Below are 19,561 nucleotides of genomic sequence, written 5' to 3' on the forward strand. Positions count from 1 at the left end.
AGCCTTGAAGAGGAGACGTTTCGTTCCGGGGGGGGGGAGGTTGGGTCCGTCGTGATAGCAAGTGCATGCACACATAGGGTGAACGCCCGTAGCGCGAGCGCCGTGCTGGGCGAGCCAGGCTCTGGCGCGAGCAAGGGGTCATCCAAGCCCAAGGGCGTAGCTTTGGTATGACCCCTTGGCGCGAGAGTTTTTCGTCGTCGCGCTGTCTCCGCCGTGCTGTCATGGGCTGCAGCGCCAGCAGCCAGTCTCCCAACGTGAGCGTGGCACTTGCAAACGACGGCGCCATGACCGAGTCGGCCTCCCTTGCTTCGGCGCATCAGCCATACTTTTCGCCCGACGCGCTCCTCGACTCAGTCGAGAGCGGCGCCGTCTGGCCGCTAAAGGGCAGCTACATCGTCAAGCTGCACCAGGACGGTGGAAAACTGGCGCGCCGGCAGGATTTACCGAAGGAGGCCTTCTGGACGGCCTCGGAGTTGCGCAAGCTCGTCGAGAAGGTTGGCGTCCACCAGCACCTTGTGCACGGCGAGATTGGCTGGGGCCTGCTCTTTGTAGCGCTCTCCTATCGGTGGTTGACTCAGCCGCATCCCGACCCTGACGGACATCACCTGGAGCGCGTCGCGAAGGCCGCGAGCCTCTACCTGAAGAAGGATGATGAGTGGGGCTCTCCACTCGTTGCCCTCTTCCAGGCCGCGGGCCTCGGCGTGCCGGATTTTGCGCTCTTTTGGGACTTTGGCTCGCTCGTGCAAAAGGGCCCGCCGACCGTGGAGGGCGGGCCGCTCGTGGAGCGCACGCCGGACGAGGTCCCGCTCTTCAAGGCGGGCCTGGCCGCGCTGCCCGTGTGGTACGGCCACTCGTTCAGCGTCGTGTGGATGCAGACGGAGCTGCCGGACGGCTTTGCGAAGACGATGCGGGAGAGTCACCCGCCGCTCGCGGAGACGTACGAGGACTCGGGATGGTGCTTCGTCGAATTCGCCATGACCGGCGCGCTCAAGATGGGCAATCGGCGACTCGACCTCGGCCAGGCCAAGCTCGGCCGCACGACGCCCGACGTCTTCACGTATGGCGGCGGGTGGGTGCCGGAGACCAAGCTCGACAGCGTGTGCGCCGCCACGCGTGACCCGCCGATGACGCCGGACGACTTCTGCGTGGCGCTCGAGACCAAGCTCTTCACCTCCGGCGCCGACAGCGACGTGGTCAAGACCATCTACTCGAGCTTCTTTGACGGCGCCGTGCCCGCCGCGAAGAAGCTCCACTTCAGTGACGTGAGCTGGGGGGACGCGGCGGCGGCCGGCTCGAAGATGCGCCGTCTTGCGTCCGTCCTCCCGCGCTTCGCGGCCCTCACCGCCCTCGACCTCTCCAAGAACAGCCTGGGGTCGGAGGGTGGCACACTCCTCGGCGACGAGCTGCGCCGACGCCATCAGCTTGGCGGCGCCGCCGTGCCCCTGAGGCGGCTCACGGTGACGGGCACGTACGACAGGGTCAACATTGACCACGACGGCGCGACCAAGCTTGCCGAGGCCGTGCTCGCATGCTCATCGCTCGAGCACCTCGGACCGGTGCCGGCGATGGAGCTGCGCATGGGCAGGACCACCGCGCTCGAGCTGGAGAATCGAGGCCTCGGACCGACCGAGGGCGTGGCACTGGGCGGGTTGCTCAAAGCGGCTGCAGGCCTGAAGACGCTCGTGCTTGCGCAGAATAAGATCGGCGACATCGGCGCGATCAGGATTGCCGACGGTATCCGGACGCACAGGGCTCTCGTTACGCTCAGCCTGGAGGATTGCAGCATCGGCGCGGACGGCGCCATCGCGCTGGGCGACGCGCTAATGTCGGCATGGAGCCTGAAGGCGCTCTTGCTCGCACAGAATCAGATTGGCGATCAGGGCGCGCGCGCGATCGGCGAGGGCCTCAAGACGAACAGGGCTCTCGAGACGATCGGCCTGGAGGGTTGCGGCATCGGCGCCGACGGCGGCACTGCGTTGGCCTCCGGGCTCGCGGCCAATGCTGGTGCGCTGAGGGCGTGCGACCTCTGGCGCAACGAGCGTATGGGCGACGCCGCCGAGCAACTGCTGCGCGGTGCGGTCGCTGGCCGCACCAGCTTCGAGCTGGTGTTGCCGTCCCGCGCCCTCACGGCGTCTGGTGTGCCACGTGGCGAGAAGGTGCTCGTGCTCACCGGCGCCACGGGCGAGATTGGCGGCGCGATTGCGCGTGGCATCCTCAAGGCGCACCTCAAGGTGGCCCTCGTCTCTCGTCTTGTGCTCATCGTGCAGGATGAGAGCGAGCGGTGCGCCGCACTCGACACGACACGACACAACGTGAGCAGCAGCGGCGCGGGCGGTGCAGCGGCGCGCGGCGAGGCGCAGCAGGCGATCGACGTGGAGGTCCTCGTGGCCGATCTCGCGGTGCCCGCATCGGTCGCGGCGTGCTGCGCGCGGATTCGTCGGGACTTCCCACGCGTCGACGTGCTGATCAACTGCGCCGCCGTCGCCTCGAAGACCCGCGTGCGAGTGGATTGCCTCGGCCGCCGCTTCGAAGACGATGCGGGTGCAGCAGGAGGCGCCGCAGCGGCTGCCTGCTCCGACGGCCTGCCTCCGCAGACGAGCGCATCCGTGGATGCAGAGGACGGCCTCGAGCTGCAGTTTGCGACGAATGTGCTCGGCGGCTTCGTGCTGATGCGCGAGCTGCTCCCGGCCTTCTCGCGCGGTGCGCGTGTCGTCCTCGTCGCGTCGCAGCTCGCCAACGGCCTCAAGCTCGACGATCTGCAGAGCCGCACGCTGCGGCCGTACCATCCCATCGCCGTCTACTCGGCGTGCAAGCAGGCCGTCCGCATGCTCGCGGCCGAGGCGCCCACGCACGGCTTCCGCGACGCCGGCGTGAGCGTCAGCGCGTGCCATCCGGGCGTTGTCACCTCGGAGCTCCTGACCATCCTTGGCATTGCCACGGGCCCCGACCGCGCCGAGATGGCCGCGCAGACGCCGCTCAAGCTCGCCCTCGACACGCCCCCGCCAGAGAGCGGCACCTACCATGTCGACAAGAAGCGCCACCCGTGCAAGTTTGCAAAGGACGGGCGCGCGCGGGCCGAGCTGTGGCGCAAGTGCGACGAGCTCGCAAACAAGTGCATCGCCATCGGGGGAGAGTCTAAACTGCATGCATAGGGCAGGGCATAGGGGGGAGAGCGCAAAAGAATACGCCCATGAGAGTAGAGTGTCTCTTTTCATCTTCCTTCTTCAGGGGGGGGCGCGCGCCGCGCTTGGGCCGACGAGTGCGGAGTGGCGCGAGTGTGGCCCAGCGCGCATTGGCTGCTTTCAACACACTATCCTCAGGCGTGTGTGCGACGGGGAAACGACGCACCACGCAACTAAAACGTATGCGTGGGAAGGGGCGAGGGCGTCGTTCTGGTATCGTTTCGTTTCGTTTCGAAAGTTTGCCTGTGTATCAATATAGTTGTCGGGGCATTGCCAATACAGCGCGGGTCAGGGGGCGGCCGGATTGCGTTCGCCATCAATTACTATGCCCCCGGCGCGGCACGCAAGTTTCCGAGTTTGGTCGAAATCCCGAGAAAGATGGCGGAGTACGTCGAGCTCGGCGACGCGGCACTCAACGCGGCGGAGGTGGCGCCCGAGGTCGTTGGCGCCGCCGCCGCCGCCGTCGGTGGTGGGGCCGCGGCGGGGTGCTGCAACTCCTTGAACGAGCAACGGAAGCAGGCGATGCAGCTCTTCAAGACCGCCTGCCCTGCAATGCACCACGGGATGACGGTCATCCTACCCGGCGTCTTCGGCGCGTTCCTCTTCTACGCGGACCTCGGCTTCGACGTCGTCCTCGCGATCCAGCTGTTTGAGACGAACCACCCCATCTGGGGCACCCTTACAGTGATCTTCATCGCCCAGCAGTACGTCGCTGTGTGGCTCGGTGTCACCTTCTGGCTGCACGCCCAGTTCGGCATCGGCTGCAAGTGCGAAAGCGGCGACAAGACGTACACCTCCGTCTCTCTCGCCACGACGCTCTTCCTGTGCGCCGGCTTCCCAATCGGGCCGCTCGTCCTCGACGTGGTCATGTTCCTCGAGCCGCTCGGCCTGCTCCACCTCCTGCCGCCACCGAGGAATGCCAAGGCGTACCCTTATCGCCCAATCATCGACGACGCCGCAAAAGTCGACAAAGGCCTGTCGGCAAGGGCTGTTTACGGGAGCTCCGGTCTTGAGCACGCCGCCGACCCGCACCCAGAAGCCGATGTCGAAGCTCACGAACACGGTAGGCACCTCCACCGGCCAGCGGCTGAGAGCGTCCGAGGTGAGCTGCGAGAGCTTGCTGTACGCGCCGCAGTTCCACTCGACGTGCGGGTGCCGGTCCCAGTAGGTGCCCCCCAGACTTTGCGCTTGACCAAGTCCAAGCCGCCTGGCGATTTTAGGAGGGCGAGGACGTTGAGCGCGTGGCCGATGGCAACAATCGTCACTGTGCGATGGCCCGGCGCGTTGAAGAGCGCTTGTCGCAAGACAGTGAGCGCGTCTGGCACCTGCGACGAGTCTCGGATGGGAGAATGGAAGCGAGCCACCAGGTCCGCGACATACCATCCTTTCCCGCTGTTGGTCCACTCGATCGGAGGGTTGGCTGGCGTGTCCGCAGGTCAGCCCACAGGACCGCGGTAAGCTCCGATTGGAATGTCATCACGGCCAAAGTAGTGGTTGATCACCGACACAGCGCCGACGCCCTGCTCGAGGCCGGTATTGTGCGTAACCGCCAAGATCTCCGCCTTGTTGCGGTCCTGGAGAGCGTGCGCTAGGCAGAGCGCTCCCACATCGTCCACGTCGATGGACATGTCGGTGTCGATGATGATGCGCTCCGGCATAGGAGGCAGAAGAAGTGGTTCTTCCACAAGCTCCTTCAGGAAGCACAGTCTCACGGCTGGGGCTGCAAGCTGCAAGCCTGACAGAGCCGATATGCACGCCGCCGGGCGCGACGGGCACAACCACAACCACAGGGCAAGGCTAACCTCGGAATGTAACACCCAAAATGGCTGTGCTGGCTCCTTCACAGCCATCCTCCGGGTGCACCGGGACCCAGCTGTGAAGAGTCCGCAAGGGTCCGTGCCAAAATGGCCAAAAATCAAGCCTCGTTTGGCCGACTCTGCAGTGGCCGCAGGCGGTGATGGCGGACGCCGACGAGCCTCACGCGCCGGGCCCCACCTCAGACAGTACCTCCGGTGGGCTGCATCCACTCACTGCGGGGCTGCTCGCTCGCCATGATAGTCAACGTGCACCGACGGCGACCGCCCTCTCGAAGCGCCGTGCTGACAGGCCAGCCGCCGAGCAGGAGCGAGCAGCCGTTCGAATCCGCGGTGCAGCGCCGCGGATGGCGAACCTCGAGCCGGTGGAGAAGACCGCGGTCGTGTCGGACTCGACCGGCGCCGATGCGGCGCCAGCAATTCGGGCGCGGCCGACTCGCTCCAGTTCGGCGCAGCTCGCCTTGGAGCCCACCGCGCTCTTAAATCGCCTCGAGACCATGCTCCTCGGCAACCATCCCGTCCCCGCACCCTCCAACGAGGTCAGCATCGTCGGCGAGGTCACCAACGGCATCATCATCGCCGCGAAAGCTGCCGTAAACACGCTCTTTTCGTCGCAGCGGCGCGGCGCGCTGATGGCTCTCCAGATAAAGAACCTGAAGAAGGCTGCGCTGGCGTACCTTGTGTGGGACCTACGCGGCGAGCTGGCGGGCGCGCGACTCGAGCAGGCGGTCGTGTACGGCAAGCGGCTCGAGACGCACGCGAGCGGCGTGGACAAGGAGTTGGGCAAGTGCAAGCGGCGGCAGGCGGGCGCGGAGGCGCTTCTCGCTGTCGTTCCAGAAACGTTGCAGGACGTGCCCACGCCAGAGGAGCCCGCGGTCGAGGAGGAGCCGGCGGTCGAGGACCTGCCGGCCAGCGACTCCCGTCCCGACGACGCGTCTTCGGACAGCGATCGGGAAAGCGTCTTCGAACGTCGGGTGACCCGTCGGATGATCGACGCCGGCCTGAACGAGGCGCAATTCGATGATATGCGGAACGTTTACGGGATTCAGCTCGCCCACGAGGACAAGTGCCACGAGTGTGCCAAGCTGCAGGCTCGGGCAGTGAAACTGTATGATATGCTCCTCCCGTACCTCGAGCGCGACTGGGTGCCACTGGAGGAGGCATTCCAGCGGCTCGACCTTATAGCTGCTCGGGAGCGCTCGGGTACCCTGGGTCGTGGGTATGATAGTGACACAACATATGTGTGATACACTACCAAAACAGGGCCGCGGGGGGGCGTTGGGGGCCGCTGGAGGGCCGCTAGACCCTTCCCGGGCCCCTCCGGGTGGGTCCGGGTGCACCCGGCTTAGGAAGATGGCTGTGAAGGAGCCAGCACAGCCATTCTGGGTGTTCCATTCCGAGGTTAGCCCACAGGGTACCCGGGGTACAAACTTTAAGCGCGTTTTTTTCTTTTTACTGCCACCGCGCAACGCACACCTCGCCTAGCCGGCCCATCCCCACAGCGCTGCGCAGACAGGCAGCCGCGCGCGTCCCGGAGCGGTCACGCACGCACGCGGCAGCCAAGCAAGAAAAGTAAGTACGTACATGTACATGTATGTGCATGTGCATGTCATGTGAGTGCCCGTCGCCGACCGAGGTGCGAGGAAGGAAGAAGAAGAGGATAGAGGGGGGCGAGGTGAAGAATGATGCCCGTGAAATCTGATGTGAACAGCGTCGGCCCGTGCTGCATTCTGACTGTTACTGTGGGATTTCGACCCCGGGGTTGTGCGTTTATGTGAACAGCGTCGAGATGATGGAACGGTGGGAGATTGACCAACCGCCGCCCACTCTCTCCGCCCTGCGGCTGCGCGCCTGACCGGTGCGGCCTGCAAGTCGGCGTCGAGCTTCAAACCGCATGCTCCCAAAGCTCCGCTTCCCGTCAGTCATTCGCCGCCCCAGGTCCACGCTCGCGCCCAGCAACGACGCCTTCAAAGGCTCGAGCGCGGGAAACTCCCTCGCCTTTGCGGCCACCGCTCTGGGCATCTTCGCTGCGCTGCTGCTGCTGCTGCTGCGCAGTCGCCGCTGGCGCCCAGCGCGTCCCAGCCTGAGGAGCCGGAGCAGCGACTTCGTCGACATCGACGCAACCGAAGCCGAAGCCCTCGACTCGATGAAAGCCCACCTCGACCCGGGCACGTGCGACGATGCGACGCTCCTTCGCTTCCTGCGCGCGCGCAATTTTCAGGTCGACGCCGCGCTGGCACAATATCGAGAGGCACAGCGCTGGCGGCAAGACAACCGCGTCGGCCGCTACCGAGACGAGGCGCCCGCCTCGCCGGCGCACACGCCCGTAGGTGAGAGCGGGGCCGTCGAGTGCTTCCCGCAGCTTCGGGTCGTCGCGCCGCTGGACGACCTCGGCGCGCGCTTCTACTACGGCCTCAACGCCTTCTTTGGGAGCGATCGGAAGGGACGGCCCATCTACATCCAAAAGGTGGGCCTCGCCAGCGGCCGCTTCGACGAAGCGTACAGGCACTTTGGCGACGGCGACAAGGCGAGAGACGCGCTGGTCGCGGGCTGGGTCTGGTGCCAAGAGGTGCAAGCGGCCCGAGCCGCCGAGGCGACGGAGCGGCTGGGGCGGCCTGTGGCGAAGCAGCTCGTGCTGATGGACCTCGAGGGCCTTAACTACTGGCCCGATCCCCGCGCCATCTCCATCTTCAAGGACTTTCTCCTCGTGATACAGCGGTACTACCCCGAGACGCTGGGAGCGCTCGTGTTTGTCAACGCGCCGATGATCTTCACAGCGCTGTGGCGGATGATACGCGGCTGGCTCGACACGGAAACCGCAAGGAAGGTGCAGATCTACGGATCCAACTTCGAGGCGAAGCTGCGCGAACTCGTCGAGCCCTCGCAGCTGCTCCGCGAGTACGGCGGCACCAACGACTTCGACTTGCTGAGCAAGCCGCGCAGCCTGGCGGAGTGCCAGGAGTGCATGGCTGAGTGGCTCGCCTCCGCTGAGCAGCTCAGGACACGCGGCACGACCCCCGCGCGCGAGCGTACGAGCTCGAGGTGGTCAGGTGCCGGCAGCTGGAGTATAGCAACCTCTAGGGAGAGCAAAGGATCAAGTTGAAGCTAGCGCGCGCGATAGGGGATTTGCTCGCCTTCGACCCCGGCCGTGTTGCGTGACTGTCACTGTGCGATTTCGGGCCCGGCGAGTTAAAAGGTTTATGTGAACAGCGTCTCTCCCTTCTCGACTGTCCTTTGCGTATTGGGTCCCGGGGTTGTGTTGTTGTGCGAACAGCGTCGTGTTGCATGTCTGACTGTCACTGTGCGATTTCGGGGCCCTGGTTGTGCGTTATGTGAACAGCGTCTCTCTATCCCTCAGGCGAACCAAAGTGAAAGAAGGCGTTAACGGCGGCAGCGGTTTCAGGGCGACGGATGTCCCTCTTGCTTCAAGGCGGCATAACGTCGTGCACAGATCTCCCGGGTGCGTTATCTGGAACAAAATGGCACGACGGCTACAACTTCTGTGCCGCTTTCGCAAACGCAGGCTGGTGCGATCTCTACGGCAATGCTGCTCCTCGCAATGGCGAGGGCAAGGCCATCGAAAAGTGCTGCGTTTGTGGGGGCTGGCTCGCCTTGCCGCCTCATCCGCCCGCTCCACCGCCCTACCCGCCTGGCATGATGCCGACCCCGCCGCCGCCGACCCCGCCGTGGCCGCCACTGCCACCCTCGCCGCCACCCTTGCCACCATCGCCGCCGCCGTCGTGGCCGGTGCTGTTACCTTCGCCGCCGCCCTCGCCGTCGCCCTCGCCACCATCGCCACCGCCCTCGCCACTATATCCACCCCCTCGACGACCTCCCAAACCACCGCCACCACCGCTCTCGCCTCCTCCCTCGCCGCCCTCGCCTCCTCTCCCACCGCCCTCGCCACGTCCGCCACCGCCCTCGCCGCCGCCACACTCGCCGCCGCCGCCCTCTTTTCCTCCTCGCCTTCCTTCAGCTCGACGTCCTTGTGGACGACGTCGATGCCGAGCACCGCGCCTGCCCCGAGTTGCTTCGTCGAGCGGAAGTGCGCTCGCGTCGCCAGGTGTACCTTCGGGTCGTTGACGATGGCGTCGAACATGTCTTGCTGCAGGGCGTTGTTGGCGACGTGCTGGAAGTGGCGCCCCGAGACCTGCTCGATCCCCTTGTAGTCGACGGAGCCGTCGTCCGCGACGATCTTGTTGCGGAGGGACCTCCAGTCGTCGGCGTCGCTGTCCGGGCCTTGTTTGAAGCCCGCCGAATTGCTTACAAGCTCTTCGATGAACGCGATCGCCTCCTCGAGCATCGGCACGCCGGACGCGGCCCACTCGTTCGGGGGCGGCACCAATGGGGACACGTCCTCGAGCCGCCGCAGCAGATAGAGGACGTCGAGCACGCGCCCAGTCGAAGCGGCCGGCGCGATGAGTCGTGGGTGCGCCCAGCCGAAGCCGCCATTCCGCTGCGAGAGGTGCATCGCCTCCTCGCACCGCCGCTCCGTCGGGCCGTCGGGGTTGGCGTCGTGCTGCCCGTCACTTAAATTCTTTTCGAGCAGGCACACCCACGCGCTCGAAACCCCGCGCGACCTCGTTGGCCATGTGCGTGGACACCAAACGCTTTCTCGCACGCCGTAGGCGCTCCGATGGGGAAGGTGCGCTCCTGGAAGAGCGCTGCCACAGTAAAGTGCGCTGCCACGCGGCCCAGCGCTCACGCTGTCTATGAGCGCCGCGCCCACCGCCGGTCCCACCGCCGGATCGCAGGGGCTCGGCGTCTACCGTCGGACCGGCTGCGCACACCTCCTGGGCGAAGCGGTCTCAGGAGCGCGCCGAGCGAGCCGTGGCGCAGGCGGCGCAGCGGGAGGTGGACGAGCAGATCCGGCAGCAGAAGAAGGTGTGACCCCTGCCTGCTGTGCGCGGTCCTGCCGTCGCCCTCTCACCTCGCCCCCCCCCCCCCCCCCGCGCCGCCGCGTCGCAGCTGGCGCAGGAGCGGCGCGAGGAGAAGGAGAAGCGAAAGGAGGAGAACAAGGCGAAGGGGTTGCAGTATCAAGTGGTGCGCGCAGCAACCCCGCCCCGCCCGCCCATACTGCCGCGGCAAGGCAGACTTACGCCCTCGCGTGCTCGCGCCGCAGATCTCCGACAGCCGGAAGCTCAAGAAGATGAGCCGGAAGCAGCTGAAGCTCATTCGGAAGGCAGACACCACCGGCCCGAAGCCTCTGCTGGCAGCAGAGAGCAAGAAACGCAGAAAGTGACGTGGTCCGGGACTATATATCGACTGTCGTGGTCTGTGTTGTCGATCCATCGTGTGGGTACTGTTTGTGAAAAGCTGTTCCTGTTACGAAAAAGGGAGCTACCTGCTCCGGCGACACTAGGCGGGACTCGGGCGCGGCCTGGTCCCGCGGCCGCGCTCGCCCGGCACCCGCACAAAACATCTCCACAGTCCACACTCTCTCCTCCCCTATGACACGCCTCTCCGAACTGGGTACTGTTTGTGGCGTAAAATGAATTTGAATCACGCAATCTCACACGCCGCTTTTGCCTTGACTCATGCCCGAGTCGTACACAGGCGAGAGGCGACAGAGGGCCACACACGCCACACGCGGACGCGCGCGCGGCGGGTCCCGGTGAGGGTACAGCGCGGCTTTCCCCCTACTTCTCCAGCTCTACGCCTTGACCCATGACGCTACGCTCGCGCGGCGGGCCGCTTGCATATGAGCGCGCACGGGGCCGCGCCGCGGACAGAAGGTCTGAGACTGAGCGTGATGTCTCTCTCAACGGCTGGGGCCGTCTGGTTCTGGCTCTCCCCGGCTCAGTCCCCGCCGAGAGCCGCCACGTCTGAGGCTTTTGCGTAGTGCCCCGTCAGAGGAGAGGCTCGGCACCATTCCAGTCGACGACCGCGGCGGCGGGCCACCGCGTAAGGAGCACGCTCTCCAGTGGCGGAGGATGGGACGGAGGCGAGTGTCCGCGCCGCAGCGTGAGCCGGGTGGGATGCTCCGCCTCCGCGAGCTGGTCAAAGTAGAGGACGTCAAACGTGTCGGCCACATCCAGCTCGGGCGGAGCGTCGGAGGCGAGCCAAAGCACCGAATAGTGCGCCTCGGACTGGATCACGTACACCGGGTGCTCTGGCTGCTTCAGGTGGGAGCCAACCGTGACGCAGCCCTCCGCGCTGTCTCCGCCGCTCAGGGCCGGAAGCAGGGAGCCTTGCCGCTCAAAGAGAGTCAGGAAGCCCACCGGCACCGGGCGAGGGATGCCGCGCAGGCGAGTGGGCGAGCCATCGCCGTCCTCGCCGACCACCCTCTCGCCGTCAAACACATTGGAGTAGGCGCGGCCGCACAGGAGGAAGTTGACGAGCTCCTGCGCGCAGTACCCGTTCGGCAAGACCAGTGGCGAAGGGAAGTCGGCGTCGCGTGCCACCATCGCCAGCCCCCGTGTGAGGAGCATCGAGTAGAGCAACAAGGCCACGCCGCCGCCGGACGGGCGGGTGTACGCACCTGCCGCCGCCTGAATCGCGCCTCGCACCTCCTCCTCCGACCGGCAGGAGGTCTGCACGAGGTGGTCTCCCGCCTCCCGCATCGGCGGCAGCTCGGGCGCGCGACAGCTCACCACAGTTGCAAGCCGGCCCACCCGCGCTGACCACACGATGCCGGCGAGGCTGTCGATCAGCCTGGAGGCGGCCGCCTCGGAGCTGGCCGCCAAAACGCCGCCCACAGAGATGTGACGCACCAGCATCGCCTGCACTACGGCGAGCACGCCGCAAGGCCCACCCTGATGCTGCTTCAGCCCGCAGGCGAAGCTGCCTCCGCGCAACGCAAAGCCCTGCCGCGCCCACGCGCAAGGAAACTCGCGCTCCGAGCTGAAGAGCACACGGTGCATTGCGAGGACGCTCTCCTGGTCGACCGCCCGTGCACCACGGGCCGAGGCGGCGGACGCCGGGCGCTGCATGTCTGTTCTGAACGTTGTAACGGCCTTTTGGTTTTCTTTTCCGCTTCCGAGGGAGAGGAGGAGCCTACGCCTGGCGAGGATCTATGGCAACCCCAAAAGAATTCTTAAAATACAAGCCTCTCTCAAAAGGAAGAAAGAATTTGATATAGAGATTTTTATTTTGAATTTGAAGAATTCTAAAATACAAGCCTCTCTCACAGCACACTGGCACGACAATTTGAAGAAAGAAACAGACAACCAAAGGAGGGGAAATCACACACAAGGAGGGAGGATGGGAGGACGGCACGCCGCCACCAGCCACCACACAGGGATTTCACGGGAAGGAAGGTGTGTTGCTAGCCGTCGCCCATCTGCCTCTTCCTATCTCTCTTCGCAGTGCCAGTGGTCCCTCGCCGAAAAAGAAAGAAAGAAAACGTACAACCCAAAACTGCACACTCCAAGTCGTGCTCCAAAAGAGGGATGGGAGGACGGCACGCCGCCACCACACAGGGATTTCACTGGAAGGAAGGTGTGTTGTTAGTCGTCGCCCACCCTTGGGCGTCTGCCTCTTCCTATCTCCCTTCGCAGTCCCTCGCCGATTCTCGCTGCAACCTTCATGCCACCTTGCGGTCGTCCCACTCTCGTCGTTCTCCCTCCTGTCGCTTCCTCCTCTGTCACGTCGCTCTCCTCTGCCTCGTTCTGCGACGCCGCCGCGCCGCCTGCCGATCCCTTGCTCTCGCGGCTTCTCCCGCCTCTCGGCGCAGCTCTGCCCTCCTCGCGGCATATTTTGTTTGGCCCCTCCCTCGTGCCTCGAGTTTAGAGAGAGATTTTTGAAGACCAACAAGAAATTTCACGACGCTCACTGCACTCCAAGTGCTCGAAGTGCACAGAGATTTGGGCTCGGCAGCTTGTTAGCCCTCAGCCGAAGCTGGGGCCGGTCCCGTAGCCGAGAGAGCCCGCGCCGATGAGTTCGACGCGGTCGGGGGGGCCTGCGGAGAGGCCAGCGAGGTGGCGATCGCTGTACTTCATGGTGTCATCAAGTGACCGGCTGACAAGCCAGAGGTCGATACTCTGGACGACCCATAGGATGCCACGAATGCCTGGAGGAGAGGGAGGCGAGGCCAGAGGCAGACTCAGCTGCTCTCGGGTGATCTCGCTTTGGTGGCTGAAGGACCCGATGGTCCTGTCGAGTTTATCAAGCTCTCCTCGCGCAAAGGACGACGACTCTTCTGACACCCACTCCGATCATTTGCCGCCAAGTCATATCGTTGCTCAGGTCCACTCTCGTTTCTGACACTTTAATGTTGGCGCGTTGTCAGGAATTCTTTTTTCCACTTCGATCTCTGCAAATGCTCGCCGCCCTCGCCAGCGCAGTCGCGGGGTACCAGCCTCCTTGCCTCGCCCGGAGCAGTGGGCTCCAGTCCACCACCCTCCGCCGCGCGGTGGCTCCCGTTGCCAACATCATCGACCCCAACGAGCCCTCGTCAGAGGTTCGGCGTGCCGGGCCGGCCGATGCGCCGGAGCAGCGGATCGACTCGGAGGAGACGTACAGGATCATGTTTCGGACGCTGATGGAGACGGAGAACAAGGTGGCGGACGAGGTCGCCAAGAACTACGCGCTCTTTGACTACGGCTTCATGCAGCGTCTCGAGGAGGCCAAGGCGCAGGCGGCGCCAGGGTCGGACGAGGCGGGCAGGATAGAGGAGGTGGACGTGGCGCTCAAGTCGGAGATGGCGCGGCGGATGGGCGAGGCCGCGGAGGCGCTGAAATCCGTGCTGACCTCGCCCTCCGCCGTCGTGATGGAGGGGCGGATGACGGGGCTCGCGCGGCAGGGCAAGCTCGACGACGCGCTCCTGCAGCTGCTCGAGGCGAACCTGCAGCGTGCGTCGGAGGCGGGCGAGGCGGGGAAGGGGGCGGTGGCGGCGCTGAGCAAGCTCAAGCAGCGCGTGATGGAGGAGCTCGACAAGAAGGTGCCTCCCGACATGGCGCTGGTGCGGCAGCTGCTGCGGATGGAGTCAAAGCCGGCGCGCTTGCAGCTGCTCAAGGAGAAGATGACGCCGAAGCAGCGGACGTCGCTCGTGATGGCCACCTCGGTCGAGGACGCGGCGCGGAACGACCTCGAGGCGGCGGACAACGACGGCGAGCCGGACGTCGACTCGCGCCGCCTCGCGCAGGCCTTCAAGGAGATCAAGGGCCGGTTTGGCAACGTCGACGAGGAGTACGACACAGGCTTCGTGGAGCGGCTCGAGATGATCTCGCTCGAGGCGGAGGAGGTGGCGCTCGAGATCGCGGGAGGCGAGGAGGTGACCGCGCGGCAGCAGCAGGCGCGCGCGCGCCCCTCCGCCCGCCGCAGCCGAGGCCCTCTCTCGCTGCACGAGCCGCGGTCCTGCCCTGTAGGACATGATGTGGGACCGGGGCACCGTGTCGGTCTGGCAGCTCGAGGAGGTGGAGAACAAGGCGCACGAGGAGGGCAAGCTGGCCGTGTGGGAGAAGGAGGCGCAGGACCAGATGAGCCGCGACATGGAGGACCGCATGAAGAGTCTCAAGGGGGACGACGGAAACGGCGGGCTCTTGTCGTGAGAGCCGGTCCCGGATGTGTACTCTCTATCATGGACAGGGACAGTGGTGCACGTAGCACGTTGTGAGCGGCCGGCGGCGTTTGTGAACTTTTTTCAACAACGGGGTATTCTTTGGCGGTGGCCCCTTTGTGGTCTGTCAATTTTCTGACTTTCAAATGCGTGAAATGACTCTCAAAAAAGACAAAACTCCGCGTTTCTTACTCAAAAGTGCGTGTCGAAGAGGTTCCGGCTCTCCTCCCGGGGGCACAGCGCACTCAGGCCACAGAGAACACGAGACTCACCCGCCAAAGATCATCACCACCTGGAGTTCCCTCCCCTATCCTCGCCCTACTCTCTGCAACCTCTCTCCTCCTCACACTTCGTGTGTCTTTGTCCTCTCCAGGCACGAGCCAGGAGCCATCGACGTGCCCGTCGATCCTCGAGAGAGTGTCACCACCGCGGCTGATACGAAGGCGCGCTCACCCCGCCCCCGCTCCCGCTCATGGGCACTCCAGCGCCGTACGGAGGCGGCGGCGGCCCGCCGGCAGGCGGAGGGCTCCCTCCCGCCGCAGGAGCGAACCCTCCCGGCGGCGGGGCGAAGCCGCCCGCGCCGGGGGGCGGAGCGAAGCCGGGAGGCGGCCGCACCTCGGGCATGGGCGGACCGCTTGCGCCGCCAAACGGAGGCGGCGGTGCAGGCATGGCCCCGAAGGGAGCCGGAGGGGGGAGTGACGCCTGGAGAGAGAAACGCGCGAGCCGGTGAGGACGTCGCCTTGTCTCGGGGGGTCGGTGCCACAACGAGGGCTGCCCCGGCCGGCGCGGCGGGGAGTGCCGTCGGCATGACGGGCGGTGGGGAGGAGGCGCGAGTCGGCGGAGCCGCGGGCGGAGGCTGGTACGCCGGCAGCTGAGGCACATAGGGCGGCGGGGCGCTGGGCGGAGCGAAGCTCGCCGGCATTGCTGGCGGCGGAGCCATGACAGCGGGTGCGACCTGTAGGCAAGAGCGCCAGCCTCAGGACGAGTGGGCCGCTTCGACGGAGACAGGGGCGCGCGCGCGACCGGTGGCGGAGGGGGGACAAAGGACGGCGGGGCGCCAAAGGGTGTGGCGGCGGGTGGCGGCGGTGCCGGAGCCGGCGCGCTTGCTATCTTCATCGACTCCGCCATCGCCCACGCGAGCTGCGCCTCCTCGTCTGCTCCCGGCGGCGGGGCGGCCGCCGGAGGAGGCGGCGCGGGCGGCGGCGGCGGGCCGCGAGGCGGAGAGGCGGCCGCAAAGGACGGGGGCGGGAGCGGCGGGGGCGGCTGGAAGGACGGGGCGGCGGGGCCGGGCGGCGAGAAGGACGGCGGCGGCTGTGGAGGCGGGGGCGCGAAGGGGGGCGGCTGGAACGAGGGAGGCTGTGGCGGCTGGAACGAGGGAGGGGGCGCCGCGTGCGGCACGCCGGGCGGCGGCGGTGCGGAGGGCAGGCTGGGCGGCGGGGGCGACGAGGATGGTGCTTGGCTCTCGAGGAGGCTCGCTTTGATGGCCGCCTGAAGCGCCTCCTCGTCCGCCTCCTCGGAGCGAGTCATCGCCACGGGGGGGGCCGACGGCGCGGCGGGCACCGGCGGCGGCGCCGACCACCCAGCGCCCACCGGCACCGGCGGCGGGCCGTAGGGCGGCTGGGACTGCGGCTGGTGCGCCTTGTCGGGCCACTGGACCGTCTTCCTCGGGGAGGGCTCGCCCGCCGGGTGAATCGAAGACTTGCCCGGGGACACGCCGAGCACGGGCGGAGGCTGGTAGAGGGGGGGCGCGTGCTCCGGCACCGTCACCGCGAGCGGGACCGCGGGCACCGGCGGCGCCTCGAAGGCCGGAGGCGGCACGGAGGGCGGCACGGAGGGCGGCACCGAGGGCGTGAAGGGGGGGGGCGGCTCCTCCTGCTGCAGGGACTGGAGCAGCTGGTCGCGCTCGACGGCGCGCGCGCCCGCGAGAGAGACGACGGTCTGCTGCAGCGCCTGCAGCCGCTCGTCCGCGGCGCCGCAATACTCGAGCCCCTGCAGCAGCTGCGACTCGAGCTCGGTGTGCGCGCGGAGAGCACGGTCGATCTTCGCGAAGAAAGCCTGAGCAGCGGACGCGAAGTGTGAAGGCCGTCTCTGCAGAGCGGGAGCGGGGCGCCGTTGCGCGGGGGTGCCTCGCGGGCCGGCACGGACGGGTCCGAGTCGCGCGCGTCTGCGAAGGTTTCGTTCGAAGTCTTGAGCGCCACGAGGAGCTCCTCCTGCAGCTGCGCCGCCTGCAGGGACATGAGACACGTCCAGGACTCGTCCACGCGACAGCCCCCTCCTGCTGCGGCTGCGCCGCCTGGCTCACGCGCTCGCGGAACTTTTCGTACCGGCTGAGCGCGCGCTCGAAGATGGGCTCGTTGGAGCCGCCGGCCGCCTCGCCGCGGTACACGAGCTGGGCCTGCGGGGCGAGTCGTGGGCGTGTGTCGTGGGCGTGTGTCGTGGTCGTGACGTGGGCGTGTGTCGTGGACGTGTCGTGGACGTGTCGTGGACGTGTCGTGGACGTGTCGTGTGGACGTGTCGTGGACGTGCCCGCCGTGGAGGCCGGTGAGAGCGTCCCGCCAAATCTCAGCTAGATCTCCGCTAGATCTCGCGCGCCGTGATGTCGTCCCGCTCCGCGAGCGCGCGAGCCTCGGCGATGGCGGCGGTGCGAGTCTCGGAGCAGGAGGAGAGGGAGGCGAGGAGGGTGCGGATGTCGCCGACGCACTCGAGGTCGGCGAGGCGCGACCCCTCCTCCGCCTGCGGCACCCTCCCGGCCAGCGCCCCCGCGTCGAGGTCGAGCAGCGAGAGGCAATCCTCGTGGTCGGCGTGGTGCGTCGAGAGCGCCTCGTTCGCAGCCTCCGCCTGCGCGATCTCCTCTCGCGTCTGCGCCAGCTCGCGCCGCGCATCGGCGGTGAGAGCCTGCTCACGCTTCGAACGCGTGAAGAGGCGCTGTTCACAGCTACAACCGCGTGCGTCGGCGGCGAAGGGCCGAGGAGCGGACGCACGCCCACCGCTCCCCGTGCTGCTGGTGAAGCTGCGCGTCGGCGCCCTCCTCGACCTCGAGGAGAGCGTCGATCGACATGGCGAGTGAGTCGAGGTCCTACGGGCACGGCTCGAGCAAGCCTCCGGCGGGGCTTCAAGAAGCGCCGGCCTGGTGAGCAAAGGGGGGGCCTTTGTCTTCTGCTTGACGTTAGCGAGCATCTCGCCCAGCGCCGCCGCGCCGCCAGAGCCGTGCACCCTTGCCACCGCCTCGCTCAGCGCCGCCGGAAGCTTCGCGTCGTCGTCGCAGGCGGCGAGCGCGTGCGGCAGCCCCATCGCAAAGAGCTCCGCCTGCGAGGGGGTTCCGACGGGGCGGTGTCGTGGTCGCACCCTCCTCAGCAGCAAGCCCTCGCCGCCTCACCCGCCCTATTCGACCGACTCCGACCTCGGCCGCACCTCGGCCGCACCTCCACGCCTCGACTAGATCTCGGCCACGTCTCGGCTACATCTCGCGCTATCTCCGCCTCAGCGGTCGAGTCGAGCGACTCCACCTCGTCGCCGAGCTGCCTACTCGAACACATCGCCGGAGGATCGCGGCAAGCCCGCTCGCACCGCCCGGCTCGCCCTCGCCGCTGCGCTGCCGCAGCACGTCGTCTCGCGAGGCGTAGTAGACAGAGGCGTCCTCGAGCACCTGGCGGGCTCCGTCTCGGGACTCAGGAGACACTCTCGAAAGCCGGCCGCGACGCGCTGTCCTTGTTAGCGCCGTCAGCGGGACGAGCGAAGCGAACGGGTCGAAGCCCGAGTCGAGGGCAGAGTCGCGCCCGTCGTCGTCCTCCTCGGGCGGCGGCGGCGCCTGCGGGGCGGTGTCGTGGACCACCCTCCTCTGGGCGGCGGCGCCGGAGGGGGCCGGCTCCGAGGGTTACATCTCGGCCACATCTCGGCCACATCTCGGCTAATCTCGGCGCCGGAGGGGCCAGCTCCGATGGCAGCGTCGGCCGGACAATCGCCTTCGGCTCGATCGTCGGCAGCGACGAGAACGGCGGCACCCTCTCAATGTAGACAGTGGCGTTGTGCTTCTCCGCCACCGCCTCGGCCTCGCGAATGCTGTTCGCCGCCGTGTTCATCGCCAGAGCGCACGCCTCGCCGCCCGGCACGCCCGCCGCCTTGGCGGCCGCCTCGCCGACGAGCTCCGAGGCGCGCCGCAGCCGCGCCACCTGCGAGCCGCGCAGCCGCAGGCGGCCGGAGTCAGGGGTCAGGGCCAGGGTCAGTCTCTAGGAAGTGTCTAGGAAGTGTCTAGCAAGTGTCTAGCAAGTGTCCAGCAAGTGGCTCTCGCCTGCGATCCGTACTCGTACGCGTCTTCGTGCTCCGAGGCGGCGTGGAACCTTGCGCGCATGTCGCGACATGTCATGGGCGTGTCCTGGAGGCGTCCTCGCGGTCCGAGGGTGCGCGGAACTGGGCCCACGACTCGAAGAGCGTCGCCTGCGCCTCCGCCTGCGCGATGAGGGAGAGGAGCAGCGGCGGCGCGACCTTGTCCGCCGTCTCGGCCTGGTACCGCTCTCGCTCGTCGCGAGTCATGTTTGCCTTTGGGTCCTGGAAGTACGGGTTGGCCTTCTTCTTCTTGGCGGGCCCCTCCACCTGCCCACACCCGCACGCGTCAAGAGACGCCGCCCGCTCCCCTCCTCCCGCCGGCGACGCCCTGCTGGTTGCACCGCGTCCCCGCCGGGGCCCTCGCGCTCGCACGCGTCACGCAGCGCCTGCAGGAAGGGGCGGGGAAGAAGGGAAAGGGGGGGGAGGGGGGAGGGGGGGGGGGGGGTGTTACGCCCGTAGGCGTCTAGGAGGCGGCTCGCCTTGAGTTCGCCGGCCATATCTCGGCTCCATCTCGGCTCTCTCTCTCGCCTTGAGGGCGCCGGCCGCCTCCTTGTAGAAGAGTCCCACCTGCGGTGCCCGAGGAGCGAGACTGAGACGCATAGCAACGCAAGGCCGCCTCCTTGCAGAAGGTGTACGCCTGCGCCGCCAGCTTCGCGACCACCGCGCCCTTCATCGCGTCGCGAGACGCCCGCTCAAAGAAGCACCGCTGCGCCTGCAGCCGGGGCTCCGAGACGCGTTCAGCA

The 19,561-nt window shown here is 67.0% G+C and overlaps 9 protein-coding genes across 9 annotated transcripts; 5 read left to right on the top strand and 4 right to left on the bottom strand.

Moving 5' to 3' along the window:
• Positions 1-221: 221 nt before the first annotated feature.
• Positions 222-3,200, top strand: EMIHUDRAFT_458519 (hypothetical protein; the record flags this gene model as incomplete). The annotated part of the gene is made up of 2 exons (XM_005773105.1): positions 222-2,231; positions 2,379-3,200. The coding sequence occupies 2 exons, from the start codon at positions 222-224 to the stop codon at positions 3,150-3,152; spliced, it is 2,784 nt and encodes a 927-aa protein (XP_005773162.1). The 3' UTR covers positions 3,153-3,200.
• A 504-nt stretch (positions 3,201-3,704) lies between these two features.
• On the top strand, positions 3,705-4,402 carry EMIHUDRAFT_241867 (hypothetical protein; the record flags this gene model as incomplete). Its single annotated transcript, XM_005773106.1, has 2 exons — positions 3,705-4,284; positions 4,362-4,402. 2 exons carry the CDS (start codon positions 3,705-3,707, stop codon positions 4,400-4,402), a joined length of 621 nt encoding a protein of 206 aa, XP_005773163.1.
• Positions 4,403-4,618: 216 nt separating this feature from the next.
• Positions 4,619-5,205, bottom strand: EMIHUDRAFT_241868 (hypothetical protein; the record flags this gene model as incomplete). Its single annotated transcript, XM_005773107.1, has 2 exons — positions 4,619-4,917; positions 5,190-5,205. 2 exons carry the CDS (start codon positions 5,203-5,205, stop codon positions 4,619-4,621), a joined length of 315 nt encoding a protein of 104 aa, XP_005773164.1.
• A 138-nt stretch (positions 5,206-5,343) lies between these two features.
• Positions 5,344-6,432, top strand: EMIHUDRAFT_241869 (hypothetical protein; the record flags this gene model as incomplete). The annotated part of the gene is made up of 2 exons (XM_005773108.1): positions 5,344-6,199; positions 6,410-6,432. The coding sequence occupies 2 exons, from the start codon at positions 5,344-5,346 to the stop codon at positions 6,430-6,432; spliced, it is 879 nt and encodes a 292-aa protein (XP_005773165.1).
• A 710-nt stretch (positions 6,433-7,142) lies between these two features.
• Positions 7,143-8,099, top strand: EMIHUDRAFT_75162 (hypothetical protein; the record flags this gene model as incomplete). Its single annotated transcript, XM_005773109.1, has 2 exons — positions 7,143-7,274; positions 7,359-8,099. 2 exons carry the CDS (start codon positions 7,143-7,145, stop codon positions 8,097-8,099), a joined length of 873 nt encoding a protein of 290 aa, XP_005773166.1.
• A 2,746-nt stretch (positions 8,100-10,845) lies between these two features.
• Positions 10,846-11,859, bottom strand: EMIHUDRAFT_241873 (hypothetical protein; the record flags this gene model as incomplete). Its single annotated transcript, XM_005773110.1, has 1 exon — positions 10,846-11,859. The coding sequence occupies one exon, from the start codon at positions 11,857-11,859 to the stop codon at positions 10,846-10,848; it is 1,014 nt and encodes a 337-aa protein (XP_005773167.1).
• Positions 11,860-13,251: 1,392 nt separating this feature from the next.
• On the top strand, positions 13,252-14,631 carry EMIHUDRAFT_424731 (hypothetical protein). Its single transcript, XM_005773111.1, has 2 exons — positions 13,252-14,231; positions 14,305-14,631. The coding sequence occupies exons 1-2, from the start codon at positions 13,257-13,259 to the stop codon at positions 14,485-14,487; spliced, it is 1,158 nt and encodes a 385-aa protein (XP_005773168.1). The 5' UTR covers positions 13,252-13,256; the 3' UTR covers positions 14,488-14,631.
• Positions 14,632-14,662: 31 nt separating this feature from the next.
• EMIHUDRAFT_458521 (hypothetical protein) lies at positions 14,663-16,732 on the bottom strand (the record flags this gene model as incomplete). The annotated part of the gene is made up of 5 exons (XM_005773112.1): positions 14,663-15,025; positions 15,111-15,197; positions 15,271-15,450; positions 15,519-16,550; positions 16,637-16,732. The coding sequence occupies 5 exons, from the start codon at positions 16,730-16,732 to the stop codon at positions 14,966-14,968; spliced, it is 1,455 nt and encodes a 484-aa protein (XP_005773169.1). The 3' UTR covers positions 14,663-14,965.
• A 340-nt stretch (positions 16,733-17,072) lies between these two features.
• Positions 17,073-19,491, bottom strand: EMIHUDRAFT_458522 (hypothetical protein; the record flags this gene model as incomplete). The annotated part of the gene is made up of 10 exons (XM_005773113.1): positions 17,073-17,390; positions 17,473-17,571; positions 17,661-17,801; positions 18,022-18,141; positions 18,226-18,303; positions 18,452-18,719; positions 18,797-18,832; positions 18,904-19,085; positions 19,144-19,204; positions 19,409-19,491. 10 exons carry the CDS (start codon positions 19,489-19,491, stop codon positions 17,073-17,075), a joined length of 1,386 nt encoding a protein of 461 aa, XP_005773170.1.
• Between the last annotated feature and the right edge of the window lie 70 nt (positions 19,492-19,561).

This window comes from Emiliania huxleyi, assembly GCF_000372725.1.
Source record: "Emiliania huxleyi CCMP1516 unplaced genomic scaffold EMIHUscaffold_345, whole genome shotgun sequence".
Taxonomy (NCBI): Eukaryota; Haptophyta; order Isochrysidales; family Noelaerhabdaceae; genus Emiliania; species Emiliania huxleyi.

What these genes read in the sequence shown, in the direction of transcription:
- EMIHUDRAFT_424731 (XM_005773111.1), top strand. Translation starts at nt 13,257, where the DNA reads ATGCTCGCCGCCCTCGCCAGCGCAGTCGCGGGGTACCAGCCTCCTTGC. An exon ending in TGACCGCGCGGCAGCAGCAG is followed by an intron (nt 14,232 to 14,304) that starts GCGCGCGCGCGC and finishes CCTGCCCTGTAG; the next exon opens with GACATGATGTGGGACCGGGG.